This window comes from Corvus cornix, chromosome 13, assembly GCF_000738735.6.
Source record: "Corvus cornix cornix isolate S_Up_H32 chromosome 13, ASM73873v5, whole genome shotgun sequence".
NCBI lineage: Eukaryota > Metazoa > Chordata > Aves > Passeriformes > Corvidae > Corvus > Corvus cornix.
Genome location: NC_046343.1, coordinates 2,445,325 through 2,465,386, shown reverse-complemented (window position 1 = coordinate 2,465,386; position 20,062 = coordinate 2,445,325). Strand labels below are relative to the sequence as shown.

At 49.6% G+C, this 20,062-nt stretch overlaps 1 protein-coding gene across 1 annotated transcript in view; it reads left to right on the top strand.

Annotated features, from left to right (window-relative positions):
* The first annotated feature begins 2,027 nt into the window (after positions 1-2,027).
* Positions 2,028-20,062, top strand: part of NEURL1B (neuralized E3 ubiquitin protein ligase 1B) — a 32,158-nt gene continuing 14,123 nt past the window's right edge. The window contains exon 1 of the mRNA XM_039559659.1: positions 2,028-2,143. Within this exon, the coding sequence (XP_039415593.1) occupies positions 2,113-2,143 (31 nt within the window). The 5' untranslated portion in view covers positions 2,028-2,112. The remainder of the gene's footprint in view (positions 2,144-20,062) is intronic.

Genomic DNA, 20,062 nt, shown 5'->3' with positions numbered 1-20,062 from the left:
GCTGAAGTGTGTTATCAAGAGTTAGCAAAACTTGCTGGAGCCGAAAGAATCTTAAAATGCTGGTGAGCTTTCATCTGTGGAGCTTTGGTTGGGCCAGTTGGGTTCCTCTCTGCTTCTCTCCAGGCTGACTTTGCAGCCCCTGCTCAGCGTCCGCTCCTGGCTCTCTTTTACTCTCTCAGAGTGATTTCTGGGGAGGGTGAAAATCCTCCTCGCTGAACCATTTCTCAGGAGCGTTGTTTTGCGTTGTGACAAGAAGGTTATTTTAACAAACTCCCCGTTTTTACAATGCCAAGAAGCAGGAGCGTTGATTGCGTTCCTGCAGGCTGCCTCCGCGTCCCAAGGATGTGCATTTCCATTTTATTGTCTTCTATTTTTACCTCCTTTTGGGGAGGAGGAAGGGCTGGGACACCCTTGGGACGGGCAGTCTGTGGGCTGCGTGGCCGGGGTGTGGCAGGAGGGACAGGGACAGGGCTCGGGAGGTGGCACCCAGCCCGCACATGGCACACACATGAGCAACCCCCGGCTGTGCGGAACCGGCTGCTGCCGCCGGCTTTTGAAGGCGAATTTAAGCCCTAAAATAACAACTGCCACTCCCTGCTGAGGGAAAGCAGCCGCGATTAGCGAAGCCTCCCATTCCCCGCTGTCTGGTGACACGAGGACTTTCCCCTTTGTGTCACTAAGGTGACATTGCTGCCCTCCTCTCCTCCCCAAGAGGAGCGCTGGGCTCCTGCTGCCCTCTGACAGCTCCTGCACCAAAGGGAGAAGGAGACGTGTGCTAACCTAAGGAGACAGCAGATGGGTGCAGGCGCTTTTAAGAACAGCTGCTGGTGTCTCATTCAATAATCCCATTTTGAACGAATCCATATGATAGCAAAAAAATGCTGGAAATTCGGGTTTTCTGTCCTCTCTCATCTCCTGAGCCACACTTGACCTGTTCAATATGATCTAGGGATTAAAGGTTTGTTATTTTAGCTGCTCTATAATAGATCAGAGGCTGATGTCTGTCAGGCTATTGAGCTACTGTTCCTTGGCTCTCCCCCTCTTCCCATTTTTTCTTTTGTGTCCCAGGACTTGTGATAGTCCAGAGATGTGACTTCTGCTAAGGGACACGGCGGCTTTTCCCAAAGGTGTCGTGAGCCCAAGGTGTTGGTTGCAGCACATTTATGCAGCTCTGAGGCTCCCAATTCTCCAGTCTTAAAACTCTGGAAGCTGCCTCAGGGAAGGAGGGCTTGGCACCTTCACTTCTCAGCATCATCACCCCTCGGGCAGCAGAACTGTGGCCAGGAGGAGGGAGGGAGCCTTGCTCTTCTCCAGTGGGGCTCTAAACGTGTTTTTCTGCCTGAGATCCGAAGGGAAGGAAATTGTGGAGCCGATCTTGTCAATGCTGTTGGCCGCGGGCTGAGGTGTCTGTCCTTCGTCGCCGTGGTACCGCCGTGCTTCAAACTAATCGCGCATTTGCCGGCACAACACTCCCGCTAATTCCCTCGGTTCCCAGGTGGGGAAGCCGTGTCACCGAGGCGCAAAGTGGCTTATCCAAGGTCACCCGCAAGGAAATGGCACGGAGGGGGAAAGAGCTCAGCTTTATCGACCTCCGGTGTCCCCCAGTGCAGGCGGTGCCCTTCGGGAAGGTGTTGCTGATGCACAGGTGTGCTTGTGCTACGGGACAAAGAGGATTTTTTTTTTTTTCCTAGGAGGGAGAGGCAAAAGGTCTCTCAGGGATCTCTGCGGGCTCCGGGGAAGAGCCGGGCCCGCGTTTGCCCAAAGCCCCGGCCGGCAGCTCCTCCCATAGATGCCAGCGGGTGCTCCCCGGAGCTCCCCACCCCCGGAGGGGCACCGGGGCAGGGATGGGGGCAGAGCAGCACATCCCGGAGAGGCACCGGGGCAGGGATGGGGGCAGAGCAGCACATCCCGGAGAGGGGCAGAGCAGCACATCCCGGAGAGGCACCGGGGCAGCGATGGGGGCAGAGCAGCAGCACCCGCGGCTCGGGCGGGGCGGCTCCGCGGGGCGGGGCGGGGGCGGGCGCGGAGCGGCGGCGGGAGGCGGGCGCTGTCCATGGCCCTGCGGAGCTCCGGGCGGCCCCGGGCTCCGCCGCGCCGCCGAGCGAGCGAGCGATGGGCAACACGGTGCACAAGACGCTGGCAGGTACCGGCCGGGGCGCGGGGCTGCGGGCGGGGGGCGCGTCCTGCCCCGGGGATGCTGCGGGCGAGCGGCGGCAGCTGTGCTCCCCACCCCCGGTCCGAGGCTCCCCGGGAGAAGCCGAGCGTGTCAGCAATCCCGGGAGAAGCCGAGCGCGTCAGCAATCCCGGGAGAAGCCGGGCGTTCCAGGAATTTTTAAAATGTGCTCGTTTTCGGTGATCGCGGCGGGCGGGGATGCTGAGCGCGGGGCACGGCTGCGCCCGCGGGGTGAAGCGGGGCTGATCCCGCAGCTGGAGCGGCGATTCCCAGCCCTCGGACCGAGTCCTTGGAGGGGCTTTCTGGTTCATTTCCCCTTCTCGTTATGTTTTGGGTTTTTTTTAATCCAACTTTTTAATGGGGAGAGACCGCAGCTGTTCGGAGTCTCCGGAAGAAAACTGCAGTGGGGTCTGAAATGTTCGGTGGGCTGCCCTGGTTTGAAAACTGCCTTTTTAGCCAATTCTGCACTTACACAAGAGCTGTACATATTCTTTTCCTTTGCAAGTTCGTAACTGTGGGGCTTTCCCCCCCCCCTCGGAGAATCTGTGCATAATAAAAACAGTTGGTCTCTATAGAATCAACAGTGTTGAATTACTGAGCCATTGCCAGGCTGTATCTTCAGCTACTTTGCTTTTCTTCTCTTTTCTGCTCTTGCAGAGCTCCTGCATTGCATCCTTTGTACTTCAGGCTCCCATAAATAAAAAGGGTATTATTAAACTTATTTAAAGAAGCAGGAGGACCTATTGAACACATACACGTCTCCCTGTAATCAGCCAGGGAGCTGAATATAGAAATAAAGAGAGGAATAGATTTGCATTTGGATGCGCCGTATATTGTCTTTGCGAAGAGACGGTGCCTGGGACCTTGAGGGCACAAAAGAAAGCTGCTAAGCTTGTGGTTTAGCTATGAAGCAGTGGTTAGATTTCTAGTTGCATCTCCTCCCGTTCTCTGTTACATTTAAATGGGACGTTAGCTCCTTTCACAATAAGGAAGTTTTCATTTTTTTAAATACTTCACCAACTGGCAAATAAAGGCGTCGTGAGGAGTGCATGACCTTGGAGAAATTTTATTTTGCGGCTTGGCTTTTCAGCTGGGGGCACATGCAAAAAACCTGGGATGGGGGAGAAAAAGCCAGGAGATCATCTTTGGGTCAGCAGAGGTTACCTCGGTCAGGCTGGAACTTCCCAAAGGAAAAATATCCGTACCTGCTGGGCCGTGGGATCTCGCTGAGAGCTCTGTTCCAGAAGGCTGGGAGTTGTATCAGCCCTTCTGCCTGGTGCTAGAACAGTCTCTCCTGAGCAGCCTCCACATGCTCAGCCTTACACACGTGAATTTAAAAAAAGGGATGACATCAGCTGCACCGCAGCTCCGTGATTCAGGACTTCCTCGCGGTGCTTTCAAAAGGAGTCGTTAAAAAGGAAAAGTTTGATGGGGGAAAAATGAAGGCTTGATTTATGGCAACCTCCCAGCTCAAACATTTATTCTGGTGGCCTAGGAAATCTCGGTGGTGTCCCTCCAGGTGGAGGCTGTCTGGGAGGATTGCACCGCTGGGGATGGTCCATTTGCAAACATTTGTCAAATTGTGCAAGGCAGAGCTATGCAAGACACTTGAATGCCTTTGCTGAGGGCTGGATGACGCTGGAAACGTGTCTTTCCCCCAAATTCAGTTTGCTTTTCACAAGAGTAATGACAGTCCAAGGGAGCTGTTAACCTGTGGCTGCAGAGGAGCTTTTGGATGTTTGCAATTTGGAAGTTTATAAATGTCTTTTGTCGGGTTGGACCCCATTCAGCAATTTTTCATATGAAATTGAATTTCAGATGGATTGTTTGTCTTTCATTATCCAAATGGCATTGCGGAGGGGAAGCAGGTTTAGAACTGTTCTTGGAACAGTCCTTTTGAAAATTAGAAAGTTTTTCCGGAAGACTGAATGGTTGGATGAAATCCTATTTATAAATGCAAGGGCTGTTTAGAATTACTCAAAAGATTATCAGTCAGAATTAAGTCTTTCCTTTTCTTGGTCCAAAATGCATCTCCTTCTTCACCCTGCAGACTGAGCAAGGCACTTTCCCTCTCATTTTGCCTAACAGAGAAATTGCTCTCTGTCCCACGGACTGAAGAAACTTCTTAATAAAACCCAAACAACCAAACAGAACATCTTCAAACTGAAATTTGCTTACTTGTGTTAAATTGATCCACTGCAGTATCACTTCTGTCGTTTTGTTCACCATAAATAGCTCAAGGTAGGAAAAGCCTTTTCAATGAAATCAAATGTAGACGGAATGTGGAGGGACCTGGCTCCTGGAAAAGCCAAACAAGCAACAATTCAGGTTTTATATAGAAAGGGCAATGCTTTCCTCAAACAGCAGAACTCAATTTTAAATCCTATTGAAGACGACTCATTTTTTTACCTTTGTCCAAATGTGCTTGAGGCAAACCGGGCTGGTTGCATCTTTTAAATCCTTGCCCAGCCTCATCCGTTTCTCCCCACATTTCCATGGAATGATACAAGAGCACACGCCATCGGAGCCGGAGGGATTTGTGCCGGCAGCTTGGGAAACTCGTGTTTGCCAAGTACCCTCTGGTTAACACACAATGGGCCCAGGCTTTGTCAAATTAACAGCGAGGTTCCAACCGGAGCGGCGCTGAAATGAGTAATGAGGCTGTGGCTAATGAGAGGCAGCTTCTATATTTGAACGGGGTGAGGAGGCATTTGAAGGGAAAAGAGCTGGGATGTGTCAGATATGCTTAACAACAGGCCTGAGGTGCTGCTGGAAGCCGCTCTTATCTGGGTGACAGCTAAACGATACACGACATGACACGGATGCTGCCTCTGGGATGCTCCGGGAGCGGCGCCGGCCCTCCCGCATCTCCTGGAGGAGGAGGATCTCCCACTGCATCTCCAGCCCAGGCTGGGAATTCACGCTTGGATGTCGCTGATTCCCTGCTCCCCTCGCCTCCCCGCTGTCCGAGGTGGTTTGCGGGCGGCTGGGGAGGCAGGAGGGAATTGTTGGTTCCTGAGGCACGGCGTGTTCCCGGCTCCTGCAGGTGCTGAAGTGGCTGTGCAGCACTGCAGGTGACGGGCAGCACCTGGCTGCTGGGAGGCTGAGGGCTGCTGGTTCCGTGGGATTCATGGCTCTGTGCCTGGTTTCCTGTGGGGCTGCGCAGGGAATCGCTCTGGAGTTGGGGTGAGAGGAGCAGGAAGCATGACAAACTACCCTGGTGTCGTGCATGGGGCTCCTTCCTCCATGGAACTCATTTCTCCAGGCTGATTGCTCTCCGTGGCACGCACAGGGCTCAGAAAATCGTTAAGAACCAGTGTGAGCAGGAAGATGCTGGGAGCTCAGCGGGGCAGGCTTGGGAGAGGGGAAAATCCCCATGATCCATGGAAACCCTTCTGAGGAGCAGCGTCCTGGAGGCTGGGACGGCAGCAGCGTCCCCGTGGTGACAGGGTGAAGGTGGACAGCTGCTGGGACAGGCAGGGTGGGCAGGAGGCACTCACCAAGTGCAGGACTTTCCAGTTGGGATCCAGTTGTTGGTCCTGACCCAAATAGGGACATTGGTATTTAACAAAGGAGCCAAATTCCCTTTTTAGAATCTGGCTGGGATCTGATTGCTGTGCTTCTCCCACAGCTTTCCTCACAACTGCAAGGAATACCAAGTATGAGTGGCATTTGTGTCTGGTAAACACGAGGGAGAATGGGGCTTGTTCTGGCAGAAGTGACTTCGTTGCAAGAAATTATTTTGTGTTCTTAAGGAAAAGGCTTCTAATCATTAAAATCATCTCTCAACAAGGCAGAAATCAATCCCAAGTTTAGACCTTCATCAGGCTGGTGCTCCCATCTGCCAGGTGAAACAGGGATGTTTGGAAGGTCCTGGTTACAGCAAAGCAGCAAGGATTTACAGCTTGTGGGTTAAAAATGACATTTCTGTGTACTCCTTTTCAAAATACCGACTCACTTCTCTTCTAAGAAATGAGGAGCCAAGTCCACTCAGTGGGAAAAGATCTCTCTGCCTTTTCCAGGGGCTATAATCTCACTTCAAGGAGCACTTTTGTTTAGATTTGTTTTCTGGTCCCTCCTCCCTCAGTTGCTAGTGATGCACTGTGGGAGGAGTTCTTGTTTTTGTCAGGAGTTCAGTAAATTGTTTGATTTGGATCCAGTCTGACTTCAAGAAAACTACAAAATACCACTTCAGGTTGTTCTGGTTTGAGTGAAAAAGGTAGCTGTTCAGACCAGTTTTTGGTTTGGGTTTGGTTCAGCGCCGATCAACACTGACTGCAGGCGTTAATCCAGCCCTATTCCGCCTGTTTTTCTGCATCCTTAGGCTGGGAGTTGAGGTTTTGAGAGTCTGGATTTTGATGACTCCCCGTGTGACCTTTGAGCAAGTGGCTTTATCACAGAATTGCTTTGAATGTAAGGAAGGTAGGAAACCCTAGCTCACATGGGGGTACGAGAGTTAATTAATTATGAAGCATCTCCAGGAGGAAGGTCATAGAAGTGCAAAAAAAAAAAAAAATTCACTGCCTTCTTAGCAGCCTTTTGCTTTTCCACTCTCCAAAAGGAAACCTGTGAAGCTGCTCAGCCTTCTGTGTGATTTAGAGCTGGAACAGATTGATTGTGTACTGAGGACTCTCTTTAACCACTGTGCATGCCCCAAACCCTGCTGCAGCCAACTGGCACGATGAATCCAGCGCTGCCTTTGGCACCTCGGCTGTCGAGGCTGGAGGAATGACTGTGCTCCACTCCAGGCAGGCATCCCCTCCCAGGCCAGCGTTAAATGGAGCTGTGTCATTCCCCGTGGCCCATGGGCTGTCACACACACACAGCACGGTGCCAAGTGTGTCATTAAAGCCAGAGCTTTCCCTTGCTCTCCACTGGGTAGTGCTGGGCAGGTGCCCTCTCTTCTCTTTTATTGTTTATGCTCCAGAGGGGAATTGCTTTGCTCAGAGGTCTGGCAAACAGCACTTTCCCCCCTTTTATTCCTATTTATTTCTTCCGATAATTGCTGCAGACTAGGAGGACCCGTGTTGTCACCATCTCACCCTCCTGTAGATGCCTGAAATCCCACCCCAGAGTCTGTGTGTGTAGGCAAAACCCTCGGAAAGGCCTCCCCGCAGGCAGAGGAAATCGCTGCTTCCCAGCACGTTATCGTTTGACAACCTATGGAAGTGCTTAAGGATGTTTAAGGTGTTTAACCGGCGGCAGTCAGGTTTGGATGTGCGGGCATTAATGTTTATTTGACAGGAGAAGGATGAGTCACTTGCGAGGCTTATGCCGGGTTTCTCTCCCTTGTCCTAGCGCGGATCCTCCTCACCAGTCACATTCCCTGGCTTTCCAATCAGGAATGCAAATAATAAGCACCTCTGTCCTCCTGAGCTCCAGTGGATTTAGCAGCCGAGCTCCTTGGGTTCTGGAGCTGCGCTTTCGGGCAGTCAGTGTCCTGCGGCAGGGTTTGCCTTGAAAGGAAACATTTCCCTTCTCCTCAGCATCCCACTGTTTACAGAGCCTATCTGTGCGGCTCGGCAGCTAAATTAGGAGCAGGCTTTCCTAAGGTGGAGCGTGCACGTCACCGTGATGGATGTGGTGGGTTCAGGAGAGAGGCAGGGAAGCAAATTGGCAGCACCAGGCAGGGGCAGAGCCAGGGAGAGCCCAGGGGCTGCTGGCTGGGGTGGCTTCATGTGCTGCAGGATGGGACCAGGCTGGGTGAGATTCCCTGAAACACGTGGCGGATCCCAAATGAATTTCCCTACGGGGAAGGTGTGTGCGATCTCCTTTATCTCTTCTCTTTGTATTTCCATGGGTCTTATCTCCTGTGTTTGTCACCCTTCCCCTGCCCGCAGCAGTTTTTGGGAGCAGTTTGGAGTCCCGTGCCGGGCACAGCAGCCAAAACACGGGGCTGACTCACGACTTGCACCTTGCCCGCTCCTCAGGAGCTCCTGGGCCACATCTGGGGCTCCCTGGCACCCAAATGCACCGTTCTCCAGACTTGCCCAGAGGGCAGAGGTGTGCTCAGCTGCCAGCAAGCGCGGAAGGAGGTGGGAGCCTGAAGGGCCGTGGGGAAGGGCCGGGCTCCTCCTCACATCTTGGGGAAGTTTTTCTGTCTGCGGCAGCTGGAGGAAGTTTGGCTGCAGGAGGATTTCCAGACTTTGTTCTGTCCTCTCATTCAGGCAGCTTCTCCACCCTTGCCCTCGATGTCACCGAGCTGCTGTGTCCTGGAGGGGACAGGCCCTGGGCCAGTGGTCCCCGTGGTTTTTTGGTGCCTTTAGTGAGGTTCTACCACTTCTCCGCATTCCTGCCCATCCCACCTCTTCTCCCCAGAGGCATCAGCAGGGCCAGGCCCTTCCCAAGGCTCCCTTAGATAAGATCTGTTGCCTATGGGAGGACTTTTTTGGTGGGAAGGAGATGCTGTTTACTCTGTGTTGTTCCCGATCTCGATGATGGCTGTGTTTGTTTTCCCTGTGTATGAGAAAAAGAATGAATCACTGGCACTGAGATGTCTGCTTGAAAGCTTTATTTCAGCTCACCTGTGCCAGCTTTTCCCTTCAGACCTGCATGCCCCGTTGTCTCAATTACTGAGTGCTGGAACATGAATTCCTGGTGTCTGAGCAGTTGAAGTGGGGCTTTGGGGAGGGAGGGAGGGAGGAGAAAGTGATTTCTTGCTTGTTAATTTGTTTTCCCCTCTGTGTCCAGGGAGATCTCCTCCTCTGCTTTGTGTAAGCAGGGCTCGCTTTCCACCCAGGAGCTGTTTTCTCCCTGGGTTCTTTCAGACCTCTGGCAATGGAGCAGCTCAGAAATCTCCTTCTGGGAGGATCAGCCCCCAGTCCTTCCCCTTTTCCAGCAAAACCTGGAGGGTTTTTTTTTTCCATGTCTAATTTTTTTTCCTTTCTGCACCTTTCTACTGTAAGGAAACCAAATCAGAAGATAAGAAATGATTTCTACCTTGATTCCTTCAAGATTCCTTCAAGACAAAACCATCCGACTGCACTCCAAAGCTTTCCCAGTGCAGCTGGGAAATCACATAGAGGGTTTTTTTGAAGAGCTGCTGAAGGGAGAAAGATGGATGGAGTTGTGTTTGTGGGGTTGTTGGCTGGATAGTTGCATGTAACAGGTTTCATTTTTGAAGTTTGCTGGTCTTACTGTGGACTTTTACATAATAATGATACTTTTTTACTTTAGGAATTCTGTTTTGACCATTTTCCTGTGATTGCACTCCTGACAGGATAATGTCTAATGGTTATGTGCCAGAAATAAATAGACACATAAAAGTAAAATCTATAAAATAAATAGACACATAAAAGCAACAAAACATGATTTTTGTTTCCCATGTGGCAACACAGGGAAAACAGTCAGTCGAGAAAGAATTACCTTGGGCAAAAGTTTTCCGTCAGGATTCCAAATGCCAGGGAATAAAGATTTTTGATTTTTGCCCTCCTCCATAACTCAAACATTAAATCCTCCAGGCCCTGCCTGGAGAAGCCAAAGATAAAAGATAGAATATCCCATTTGGCAGCGCAAATGAAATAATTTCATTCAAGTTTATCTTGCTCTGCTCAGAGATAAGGGACACAGTGGCAGCAGCTTTCCTGAGCCTGTTATCTGCTTTGGTCTCATCGGGACACCGGCTGCTCGGCTTGCTGTGTTCTGGAATTTGTGGAGTGCAGTTCAGAAGTTATCTCCTCAGGTTGAAAGCATAATTCCTAATGAGGGAAAATTGCTGTTTCTTGGGGTCTTAACCTTGACACAGTTGATGGAGCTTTTTTTTTCTGGGAACACAAAGCACCACTTGAGATCTGCCTGGTGTGGTGTCCTGGGGGTGGCTAAAATTCTGTTCGAGGAAGAGCTAAGAGGCTGCAGTGAATTTTGGGGAGAAGATAGGACCAGGAATTTTGAGCATGTGCTCCCCTGAATGCAGCCAAGCAGGTTAACACCGATGCAAAGCGTTGGTGGAATACAATAAATATTTCTATCACTGGTGATCTTAAAGAACAAGTTGTTATTTTTATTTGTTATCAATCAGCTAGGAACAGAATGAGTAGAACTGGACTACCAGGGCTAAAGGTGGGCTTGATGATCTCTGTAGGCTCCTGGCAAAAAGCCATGTCCCCCTGTGACCTCTTTAGGGGCCGTTCTGTGGTGGTGCTTCCCTCAGGACGCCAGCAAAAACTCTCGATTATTTTGTCCTGCGAACTAAAAAGGTTTCCAAGAATGAAAACTGAAATAATTTACTATGTGGCTGTTGCTTGGAGAGATAAAGACCATCTTCCCCTCGCAGGTACCTCAGAATGCCAGGCAGGGAGGTGTCCTTTGCGGGGTGCAAGGTCCTGGCAGCTGATCCGTGAGCCTTAAGCCGCAATTCCCGGGTGCTTTGGCAGCAGCAGAGCAGCTCCAGCCGCTGATGTGATCAGAGGCAGAGGGTGAGAAGGATGGAAGCATCGCAAGGCACAATTTCAAGGAAATCCGTCTCGGGTAAAGTTTCTAGGGAGTGATCTCAGCCCCTGTAGGGGGCTGTAAACACCCCAGCCTGGAGCAGCGGTTTGTGCCGGGTCGTGCCTGGGGATCGCCGTTTTCCAGGGATATCGGGAGGGATGGGAAGAGACACGCACAGAGCCCAGACGCTGTTCCGTGACCACAATCAGCCTCCTGAGCCCGAGGGGTGTTGCAAAGGATGTCAGAGTGGCTCGGGGCAGGCTCTGTCTGATTCCAGGGTGCTTTGCCTGTCCTTGTGCTGGGCTGGGGGCCTCGCATGGATGCAGGAAAACTTCTCCCTGCCTTCGTCAGAGGTTGGACTCGATAATCTCCGAGACCTTCTCCAGCCTAAACAGCTCCGTAATTCTTTCTGCCTCGTGCCTTCAGACATCTGACAAGTGCTTTATGTAAGACCTTTCAGATCCATGGAATTGCGCAGGAAATGGAGATTTTTTTTCTTTTTTCTTTTTTTTTTTCTGGAATAAGAATTGCTTTCTTCCAAATTAGCTTAGTCTGCTGCTGACGTCAGCCGCTGTGCCACGGCCTGGGAGCGTGCCAGATTCCAGGGTCTGCTCCGAGATATGGCAGCCATGGATCTGCTGGCCCTGGGCACCCCGCCTGCTGCCAGAACTTCCATGTCTAGACAAAGGATGCAGCTCACCTGCAGGGCTCAGCCATCCCCTCTGTTTGTTTTGCTAGTGCACAGTCATTAAGAGATGAATTTATATTAAAGGCTTCCAAGAAATGCCTCTGCAACCCCAATGTTTATGTAAGAGAGACCGAGAAATTCATAATTTATTGAATTTGTGTGTGTTCTGCTTGGGATTATTCATTGGAGGAACATACTAAGTGATTTTTTGTATCCTAGTAACCAACTGTGGTTGCTTTTCCATGAATAATCTTTATAGTTTAACTTGACCAGTCAAATCTGGAAGGGAAAACTTGAATTAAATTTATCAAGGCAAATAATTACAAGGCTCAGATAGCTTTTGCAGGTGAGAGAGAACACATTTTTTTCTCCCTCATTTAACTACATAATGATTAGATTGACAGATGCTGTCTGGAGAGTTGGATTTTTCCAAGCAAAACAATAGTGGAAGTTTGGCTCGTTATGAACTAAGCTTCAAAGCTTGATTTGTTTAATATTCATAATTAATCAATTAAAACAGTCCTTTCCTCCCTCAATCTGATGGTTTCCAGGGCAGATTATTTCCCTTTTGTGGGGAGCCTGGGGTGGGGGGTCTCCCATCAGCTCACGAGGACACTCTGATGGTTAATTAATAAAATTATTTGTGAGTTATTTCTCCCTGCCACAGCAGCCCTGTGTGGAACAGCTGGAGTTTATCACTTAGTATGAGTGTGTTCACATATTTCCTCTTCAAAATTTATTTTGATTCAAAACGAGCCCCTTTTCAAAGTTATGTTTCGAGGGATTGTGTTTCTTTCAGAATGCCTCTTGCTCTTGGAAATATTAAAAGCTACTTTGAGAAGCAAAACAAAAATAAGAATTTCCTTCCCAGCTCCCTGGGCGAGCTCCTTGATTCTCCCACCCTCGTTGAGCACTCAGCTGACCATCTCTGAGCAGAGGGACATTCCTCCCTGAGAGGTCAACACCACTTCTCATTTTAAACCAAACTCTTTTCAGAGCATCTTTCTGTATGCATTCCTGTTTAGCCAATGTTTATAGCCCCGTGCAAATTAGCTGCACTCCTGTAAATACCAAAGGCTGTGGGCACGCTGGGGAATCGCTCTCCAAACCACGTCAAGCAGCCCTTAAGCACTTGCTCAGATTTTCCTTTGCGATGAGATTGATGGTGTGACCTCGTTGCACAGTCCCAGAAGGAGGGAGAAGCTTTCCCTGTGTGCCTCTGGGTTTTGGCCATATTTCCCCCCTCCCTGATTCACTCCCTGCCTCCTCATCTTGCACTCCTGCTCTCCTCCTTTGCAGAGGGCTAAAGGTGATGGGCAGAAATGTTGGGTAGGGCAGTGCTGAGGATGTTTCTGTGCTCAAATTCCTGCATTTCCCCTTTCTGTGCCCATTCCTGCATCCCTTTGGAGAGGTTGCTGCTGTGCATCTCCAGCTGTCACTCATCACCACAGACTCACTCCTTGGGTCTCTGCCCTACCCAGGCAAGACTCTTCCCAAGCTCTCCCTGTCTTTTGGATAATCCCAGGCTTTACAGTGGTACTGGGAGCACTGTTAAGAATCCTCAGATTCTGGAGAAGAAAATGCTGCGTGAACCCAAATCGCCAGCAGGTGTGTGTCCTTCAGGTTGGGAACAAATCCTTGTCCGCATCTCCTCCTAGGCTTCATTGTAAATCCCATGAGAAGCAGCTGAGGGAGCTGGGAAGGGGCTGGAGCCCCAGGAGCGGCTGAGGGAGCTGGAAAGGGGCTCAGGCTGGAGCAAAGGAGGCTCAGGGGGGACCTTGTGGCTCTGCACAAGTCCCTGACAGGAGGGGGCAGCCAGGGGGATTCGGGCTCTGCTGGCAGGGAACAGGGACAGGAGGAGAGGGAACGGCCTCAGGCTGGGCCAGGGCAGGCTCAGGGTGGACAGCAGCAGGAATTTCCCCATGGAAAGGGTGCTCAGGCCTTGGCAGGGGCTGCCCAGGGAGGTTTGGAGTGCCCATCCCTGGAGGTGCCCAAGGAAGGGCTGGAGGTGGCACTCAGAGCTCTGGGCTGGGGACAAGGTGGGGATGGGGCACAGGCTGGACTTGGTGGGCTTGGAAGTCTTTTCCAACCAAAATGATTCTGGGATTCTGTGCTGGTTTTCCTGCAGCTCCGGCTGTTGTGATTTGGCATTTCAAAATGCTCCATGAGCAGTGAGACCCATACCACTCAGTGTCTGATGGATTTGGGACCAGGGAAATCCCTTGGTGTGGCTGTTTTGATGACTTCAGGCTTCCTGTACATTTGGCATCCCTTTTCCAGCTCAGAATCCCAGGGAGATGATGCAAATGGGAGCCTCTGGGTGCCCTGTGTTTTGAAGAACTGGAGGGACAGTGTGGAGCTGTGTTTTATCATGGCCAGAACCACAGAGGCTCTGAGCTGTCAACACATAATTGTGTATTTTGGTAACAAAATTTTGTTCTACCAAAAAAAACCCCACAAACAAAACAATAAAAGAAAAACAAAACAAAAAAGGACTGCCCAAAGAGGAACAAGTTCTTTCTCTCTTCACAATTTTTCAGATGTGATTTATAGGTGTGTTTTTCCAAGTAAGTCCAAACAAGGCCAGTGAATGGCTCGGAATTAGTTTGATTCCGTTAATTGAAACAAGAGCCATCTGGGTGGAAATGGGAGGGTTCAGGCAGCTGTTCATGTTGTTTCATGTGGGATTTTTAATATTCCCAATTCTGCAGTTACCAAGGAGTGCTGTTGGACTGTGCACTGGGGTTTAGAGGTGGAAATGATCGATGAGAAATACAAAAAAGCCACCCCAAACCACAGCTATAATGATAACAACAACTTGCAGCTCTGCAGGGAACTGTCTGGAAGGTATTGACCAAATGTGTTCTGCTCAACAACAGTCCAGGCTCCACCTTAAAAAGGTGAGAAAACAAGGTGTAAATTAGGGCTTGATACTGCCTGGACCAGGACATTGCAGTGCTGTTTGCTCTGTAATTCATACCTTCACCCCAGTGATTCTTTCCTCTGGGGCAGGGAGCAAAAAAATAAAGGCTTTGGTCATTTTCTGGCTCTTCAACAACGCAAGGAATCGTTTTGGTTCACCTGCCTCTCTCCTATTTTGGCTGTGATACCACAAAGAGAGAAAAAGGAGAAAAATGTTGATGTTGATTTAGGTGTGCTGGAATTAAGACTGACATGGAGGCCTAAAAATAAACCTCTCTTGCTCCAACCCTTCTGGTGTTGAAATAATTGAAGACACTTGAGATGAAGGAAGGGGGCAGAGGTCATGACGTGTCCAGTAATGGCATGGCCATGGGGTTTTTTTTTTTGTTTGGACACTTTAATGTCTTGAAGTGGGTCTTGTTTCCTCTTGTTAATTCCTGCAAATATCAGGGTAAAGGATCTCAGAGCTGAGCCATGCAACAGCCAAGTGTTGCACAACCACCTGCCTCTCAGACTGCCTTCACAGCTTAGCAGAGAAGTCTGCATGTTTAAAAATCTCAGCAAAGGAAAAGAAGGCTGCATCTTTTTTTTTTAGTGGGATGTTTTCCTGTGTTTCTGGACCAGAACTGTACCTTTTTCATTTTTAAAACTTTTTCTTTCTTTTCCCTTTAAAAAAAATTTTTTTTGGATTTGTTTCTGAAGTATTTAGAAAAAAAACACAGCTTATTTGTCTGAATATTAACTAAAACAGCCAACAAAATATGTGATGTTATTGTACAGTTGGGACTGAACACGAGTTGAGCGAGGTCATCAGCTCTTCAGATCCTTCAGAAAGAGGGTTTGGCCAGCATTGAATTTACTTGAAATCTCCCTGCTGGAACAGTGCTGGCCTGAGGCACCAGCCCACCAGCACAGCCCCATAAGAGCTCCCAGTCCCACCAGTCCCACTGTCCCTCAGCCATTCCTGGCAGAGGAGCAGAGCTGTGCTGTCCCCCTGATTTAATTATAACCAGTTATTACCATTGCTCTGGCCTGTTTTGGATTCTTTACATATTGTTTTGGAAAAGCTTAGTGGGATCGCAGCCTTTGTATATATAAAATATAGGATGATTGAAGACCTGGCCACTGCTTTATTTAGCTTCCTCGGCCATGCGTTCCTCCCCAAGCATTTTCCCCTCCTGCTGCCAGATCACTGTTTAAATTGTGTGTAAATAGAAGAGGAACTGTTAAAAAATGCTGGAATCGGGGCTTACTGGGAAGAACACCTTCCTAGAGGCCTTTTCCCCCCTTTTCCTGGGGCTTTTGGCTCTGTTAGGTCACATCAAAAGCCCTCTATGGGTGCCACTGTTAAATCTGATGACTCTCTGGGTATCCATCCCTGTTTGGACTGGAATAGCTCCACTGGTTTGTTTTTTTTCCTATTAAACTAAATTCTTTGGAGTGTAGAGAAGTTGTAATTAGGAGGAGAAAAAAAGAGACCCTTAGAACCACTGTGAAGAGAGATAAAGACAAAAGAGGCTTCTGTAAAGATGAGGAAGCAAAGAAAAATAGCAGCTTTTCTCTTGAGGGGTTTTTGGGAAAAGTTGAAGGTGGAATGAATGGCCAGGCTCTCCTTCCTGCACCTGCAGCATCCCTCCACCTTCTGGCTTTGCCCTTCGTAAAATCCCACCATGGTTTGGGTTGGAAGAGACTTAAAGATCATCTCATTGCACCCCCCTGCTGTGGAAGGGACACCTTCACCAGACCAGGTTGCTCAGACCTGTTGTTATCTGCAGCTTTTCTTCCTCCCTAGCCCTGGAGCTGGCAGATCCCCGTGCTCACGGGGAAGTTTTCTGGTGTTTTTAGGGAGTGTGGAAGTCACGCTCGGCTTGTAACGCTCCTGGCTCGAGCCTCACATGCCCCACCTGAGTCACCCACGGACCCGTGAGGGCTCTGACAGCACAGCTCATGTCCTGGCCTTGCTCCAAACATGCTTTTGGGAGGTGGGAAAGGCGTGTAGATTGTACAGCCCAAATCCAGAGGGATGAAGATAAGGTAAACACCAGCTTTTTGGGGCTTTTCGGAGAACAATGCATGGAAAGTGAAGCCAAATCGCCACTATCGCTCATCAAAGCTTTTTTTCCCCCCTGTGTCACAAGCTGCCCTCGTGGTGCAGTGCCTGTCTGTAGGGGATGGGTGGGTTTCCTGCGCCAGGGAGACAACGAAATGATTTCCCTCTTTGTGTTCCTGTCCGTGCTGGAAGCAGCACATGGATGGGCTGTGGGAAGGATGTGCCAAGTCCCAGCGCTCTTTCCATGAGCGCTGGATTGAAACCGTGGCATGGAATGGAACTGCAGCTCCGAGGGTATTAAACAGGAATGCGTGCCATCCTTCAATTTCACTAAAAGCCATTAGCATTGGAATGACATGGTCACTATTTATAAATCCCCGGTGCAGATGACTTGGTGCAGCTGGCCAGGAGAAAAGGCTCAATGGAAACGGGGAGTTTATTTGCATTAATGGTCCTTACGTGCTGCTCTGGCAGCAGGAGGAGGCTGAGGGCATGGAGCATTTCAGTGTCAGTGATTATGGCAGGCAGAAGTTCTTGCAACTTTTCAACAAATCCCAGTCCTGACTGGAAAACACCCGTTCAGAACGATGCTTTTGGAGCGATGCGTTGCTCTGAAAACCTGAGCTGTTCATCCTGTCTGTGGGGGAGAAGTTGTCTTGGAAGTGAAAAATGAATGGAGAGGAACTGGGGGCAAGGAGATCAACCCAGGTTTTTTAATCTGTGAGGAATATTCTGATCTTGGCTGTGCAAGGGGATCAGTCAGGAGCAGGGGATGGGTCTCACACAGAGAAATGGGGTGGCCTCCAGGGGCCAACAGCACTCACAGATACAGGAGGTTTTTGGGGTCTCTTGGGTTGCTCTTAGGCTGTGTCTGTGGCCCCAGCTTGGACCTCATTTCTGTCTGAATTTAGTAAATCTAAGCAGAACCCAGCCACCCCAGAGAACATGAGGGTTTTGTTCACATCTCTGCCCCTCTCTTCCCATCTTGGGGTCTCCAGCTGTGTTCATTCCTCCCAGACCAGTCTTTCCAGCCTGAAGTGTTGCAAATTTTAATGCTCTCTCTGCTTTCTGGTGCACGTTGCCTGTTTCTAGAAAACAACGAAAACAATAAATCATGGAAAGAAATCTTTTCATCCTTGACTGGCAATCACTGAGCACTTAGATTCGGAAAATATTCACTCTTCCAACCTAGTGATGATCATTTCCAGCCCAGCATTCCTCAGAAACCATTTGTGGAGCTGCTTTAAGAGCCGTCAGCTGCTCACTTCTCGCTGCTTTTGGTCACCTCCCAAAACTCTGCGATGGACTCTGAGAAGATGAAGTGAGCTGAGCAGCCCTCTGCTCTCCCCAAGCTAAGCTTCACGTTCTGAAGAAGGTAACAATTTTGCAGGACCATAATACGTCACATCAAGGGCAGGGGTTTGCTCTGCTGGTGTATGAACTTGTACGTGTTGCACATGCAGCTGATTAGTGAGAGCACAGCCCAAAAATCCCCACTAAGAGCTATAGTGAGAGTGGCTGACTGATCATTCCTGACAAGATGTTTTTATCTGTAGCCAGTAGCCAAAAGTTCCAGCGAGTTTTGCACGATGACTTTCAAATCCCTGACATCTCTCGGCGCTCTCTGGCTCGGGCGCGCGGCCTTGGGAGCGACACGAGCCAGGACTTGGGTGTCGAGCCTGTGGAGCAGCTCACAAGGAGCTGAGCCATTTCCAGGGCTCCTCATCCATCACACAGCTGCTTTCATCGCTTGCACTGAAGGACTTAAGCAGGGATTATGGCATGAACCCTGCCTTTCCTCCATCCCGCTCGCTCTGTCTCTCATTAACCAGCTCTAAGAATTTGTTACTCGAGTTGCAGACTCATTGACCCAGATTCCCTAATAATACAGGGAAGAGGAGATTTTTTTTCCGTGCTTGATCGCTGGCTTCTGTGTATACTTGGTGCTATTTATATGCAGGAGGACTAAAAGCCTGTAATAAAGATGGGGCCAACTTTGCAGCAAAATTCCTGCGTGCCCAGAGAGAGAGAGGCAGAGGTGAGTGTGGGTGGATGTTCCCATCCTTGCAGACCCAGCAGGAGTTTTTTGGGGAGCAGCCCCTGCTTTTGCAGCCTGATTCACCTAGATTGGTTTAGCTCAGGGCTCCCCACTTTGCTCTGGAAATGCCTCTCCATCGAAGTCATGCACTGGCTTGCTTTGTGACATGTTTGATTTCTTCTACGCCGAGAGCAAAGCCAAGCAGAAGGGCTGGGAGAGTATTCCTGCCTGGCTCTCCTCAGCCTTTGGGGCTCTGTGATCACTTCTAGGTCATGGAGGATTTGCCATCAGCACTTTCTATCCTCAGAGCAGAGCTTCTGTCGTGGTTTATTTTCTGCCTGGAGCCAGCTGGTGGTTCCCGGGAGGGAGACATTGGAGTTTCAGCTGCACTCCCCATCTTTTGGCTCCAATGCTGCTGCCACGAGGAGATGTTGGGGTAACCAGGAGAGCGAAGCCTTGGTCTTGGCTTTCCTTTCAGGGCACCCATTCTTTTATGGGATGTAGCTGAACTTTGGTATCAGCTCCTCACTGCGAGAAAAGGGTTTGAGTTGAAAGGAGCAGCAATGCAGGAGCTCTTTTCCTGAGGACACAGTGGGAGACAGGAGGTGGAGCAGCCTGGAAAATATTGCAAGGTCCTGCTGGAGTTGCCTGTGTTTGCTGGTTTGAGGAAAAGGGATCAGAACTAAAAGATTTTGCCTAATGCTGTTGGCAAACACCTCTGTTTTTATGGAGGAACACCTAGAAGTCCAGAATAAATATGTCATTAGCCCCTGCCTGGAAAAAAAAAAGGATTGTAGCATTTTTTTAAAAAATCCCCCATAAAATGTTTGATTTCAAGCATTAGAGGGTTTTCTTGTGGAGACAGGCACAACTTGATTTTGTGAGCTAAAGTCAACCCCTGTTGTCTGCCAGGGATTTTTCTGAACTGTTCTGCAATGAGAAAGGATGTATATCCATGAGATATTTGCATTGAGAGTTACCTCAGTGCCACAACACAGCTTCTTTTAATAAAAAAAGTGACTTTTGTCTGTCTTTCCTCCTCCCCTCCTTCACAAGCCTTTCTTCAAAAACGTCACGTTTCCTGTAATTCATCACAGGCTCTTCCATGTCCCCTTAACACCTCAATTTCTGTATCACTCTCTTGCAAATGAACCTTTTCTGAATTCCCTGGAAGTTTGTTTCAGGTTAGAGGACCATCAGAACAGGGCTCCAGACTGCTTGTGCAAACCATAGGAATTTACATGGGGGGTTATTTATTAATTGGATTTTCCAATGATTGAGCCAGCAGGACATTCAGAAATGAGGCAGATTTTTTTGTTGTTGTCGGATTTGGTAGCCCAGCTTTCCAAATTCCACGTTGAGCATGGAATAGGCCACCCCAGTGCTTCCCACAGAGCTCCCTGACACATTTTCTGTATTTAAAAAAAAAAAAGAAATAGATGTCTAGACAGCACACTAAATTTATATGTGAGCAGATTTGTATCTCTTGTCCTCAGAAGATAAGATCGTGTCGGAGCAGAATCCTGTTCCGTGTTGCTGGGGATGTTTGGTATCTGCAGTAACAGCCTCCCCTGCCTCTTCCAGCCTTTTCCAGTGGAGATGCCGTGGGCTGAGGACTGTGCTTTGACTGGAGCACGCTGGGACTGACTGGGATTGACTGGGATTGACTGGGATTGGGCTGTTTCCAGCAGCTCGCTGTCACACCGTGGACTCGCCCTTCTTGTCCCCACCGGTCAGGGTTTCCCTGTCACAAAGCCAAAGCCA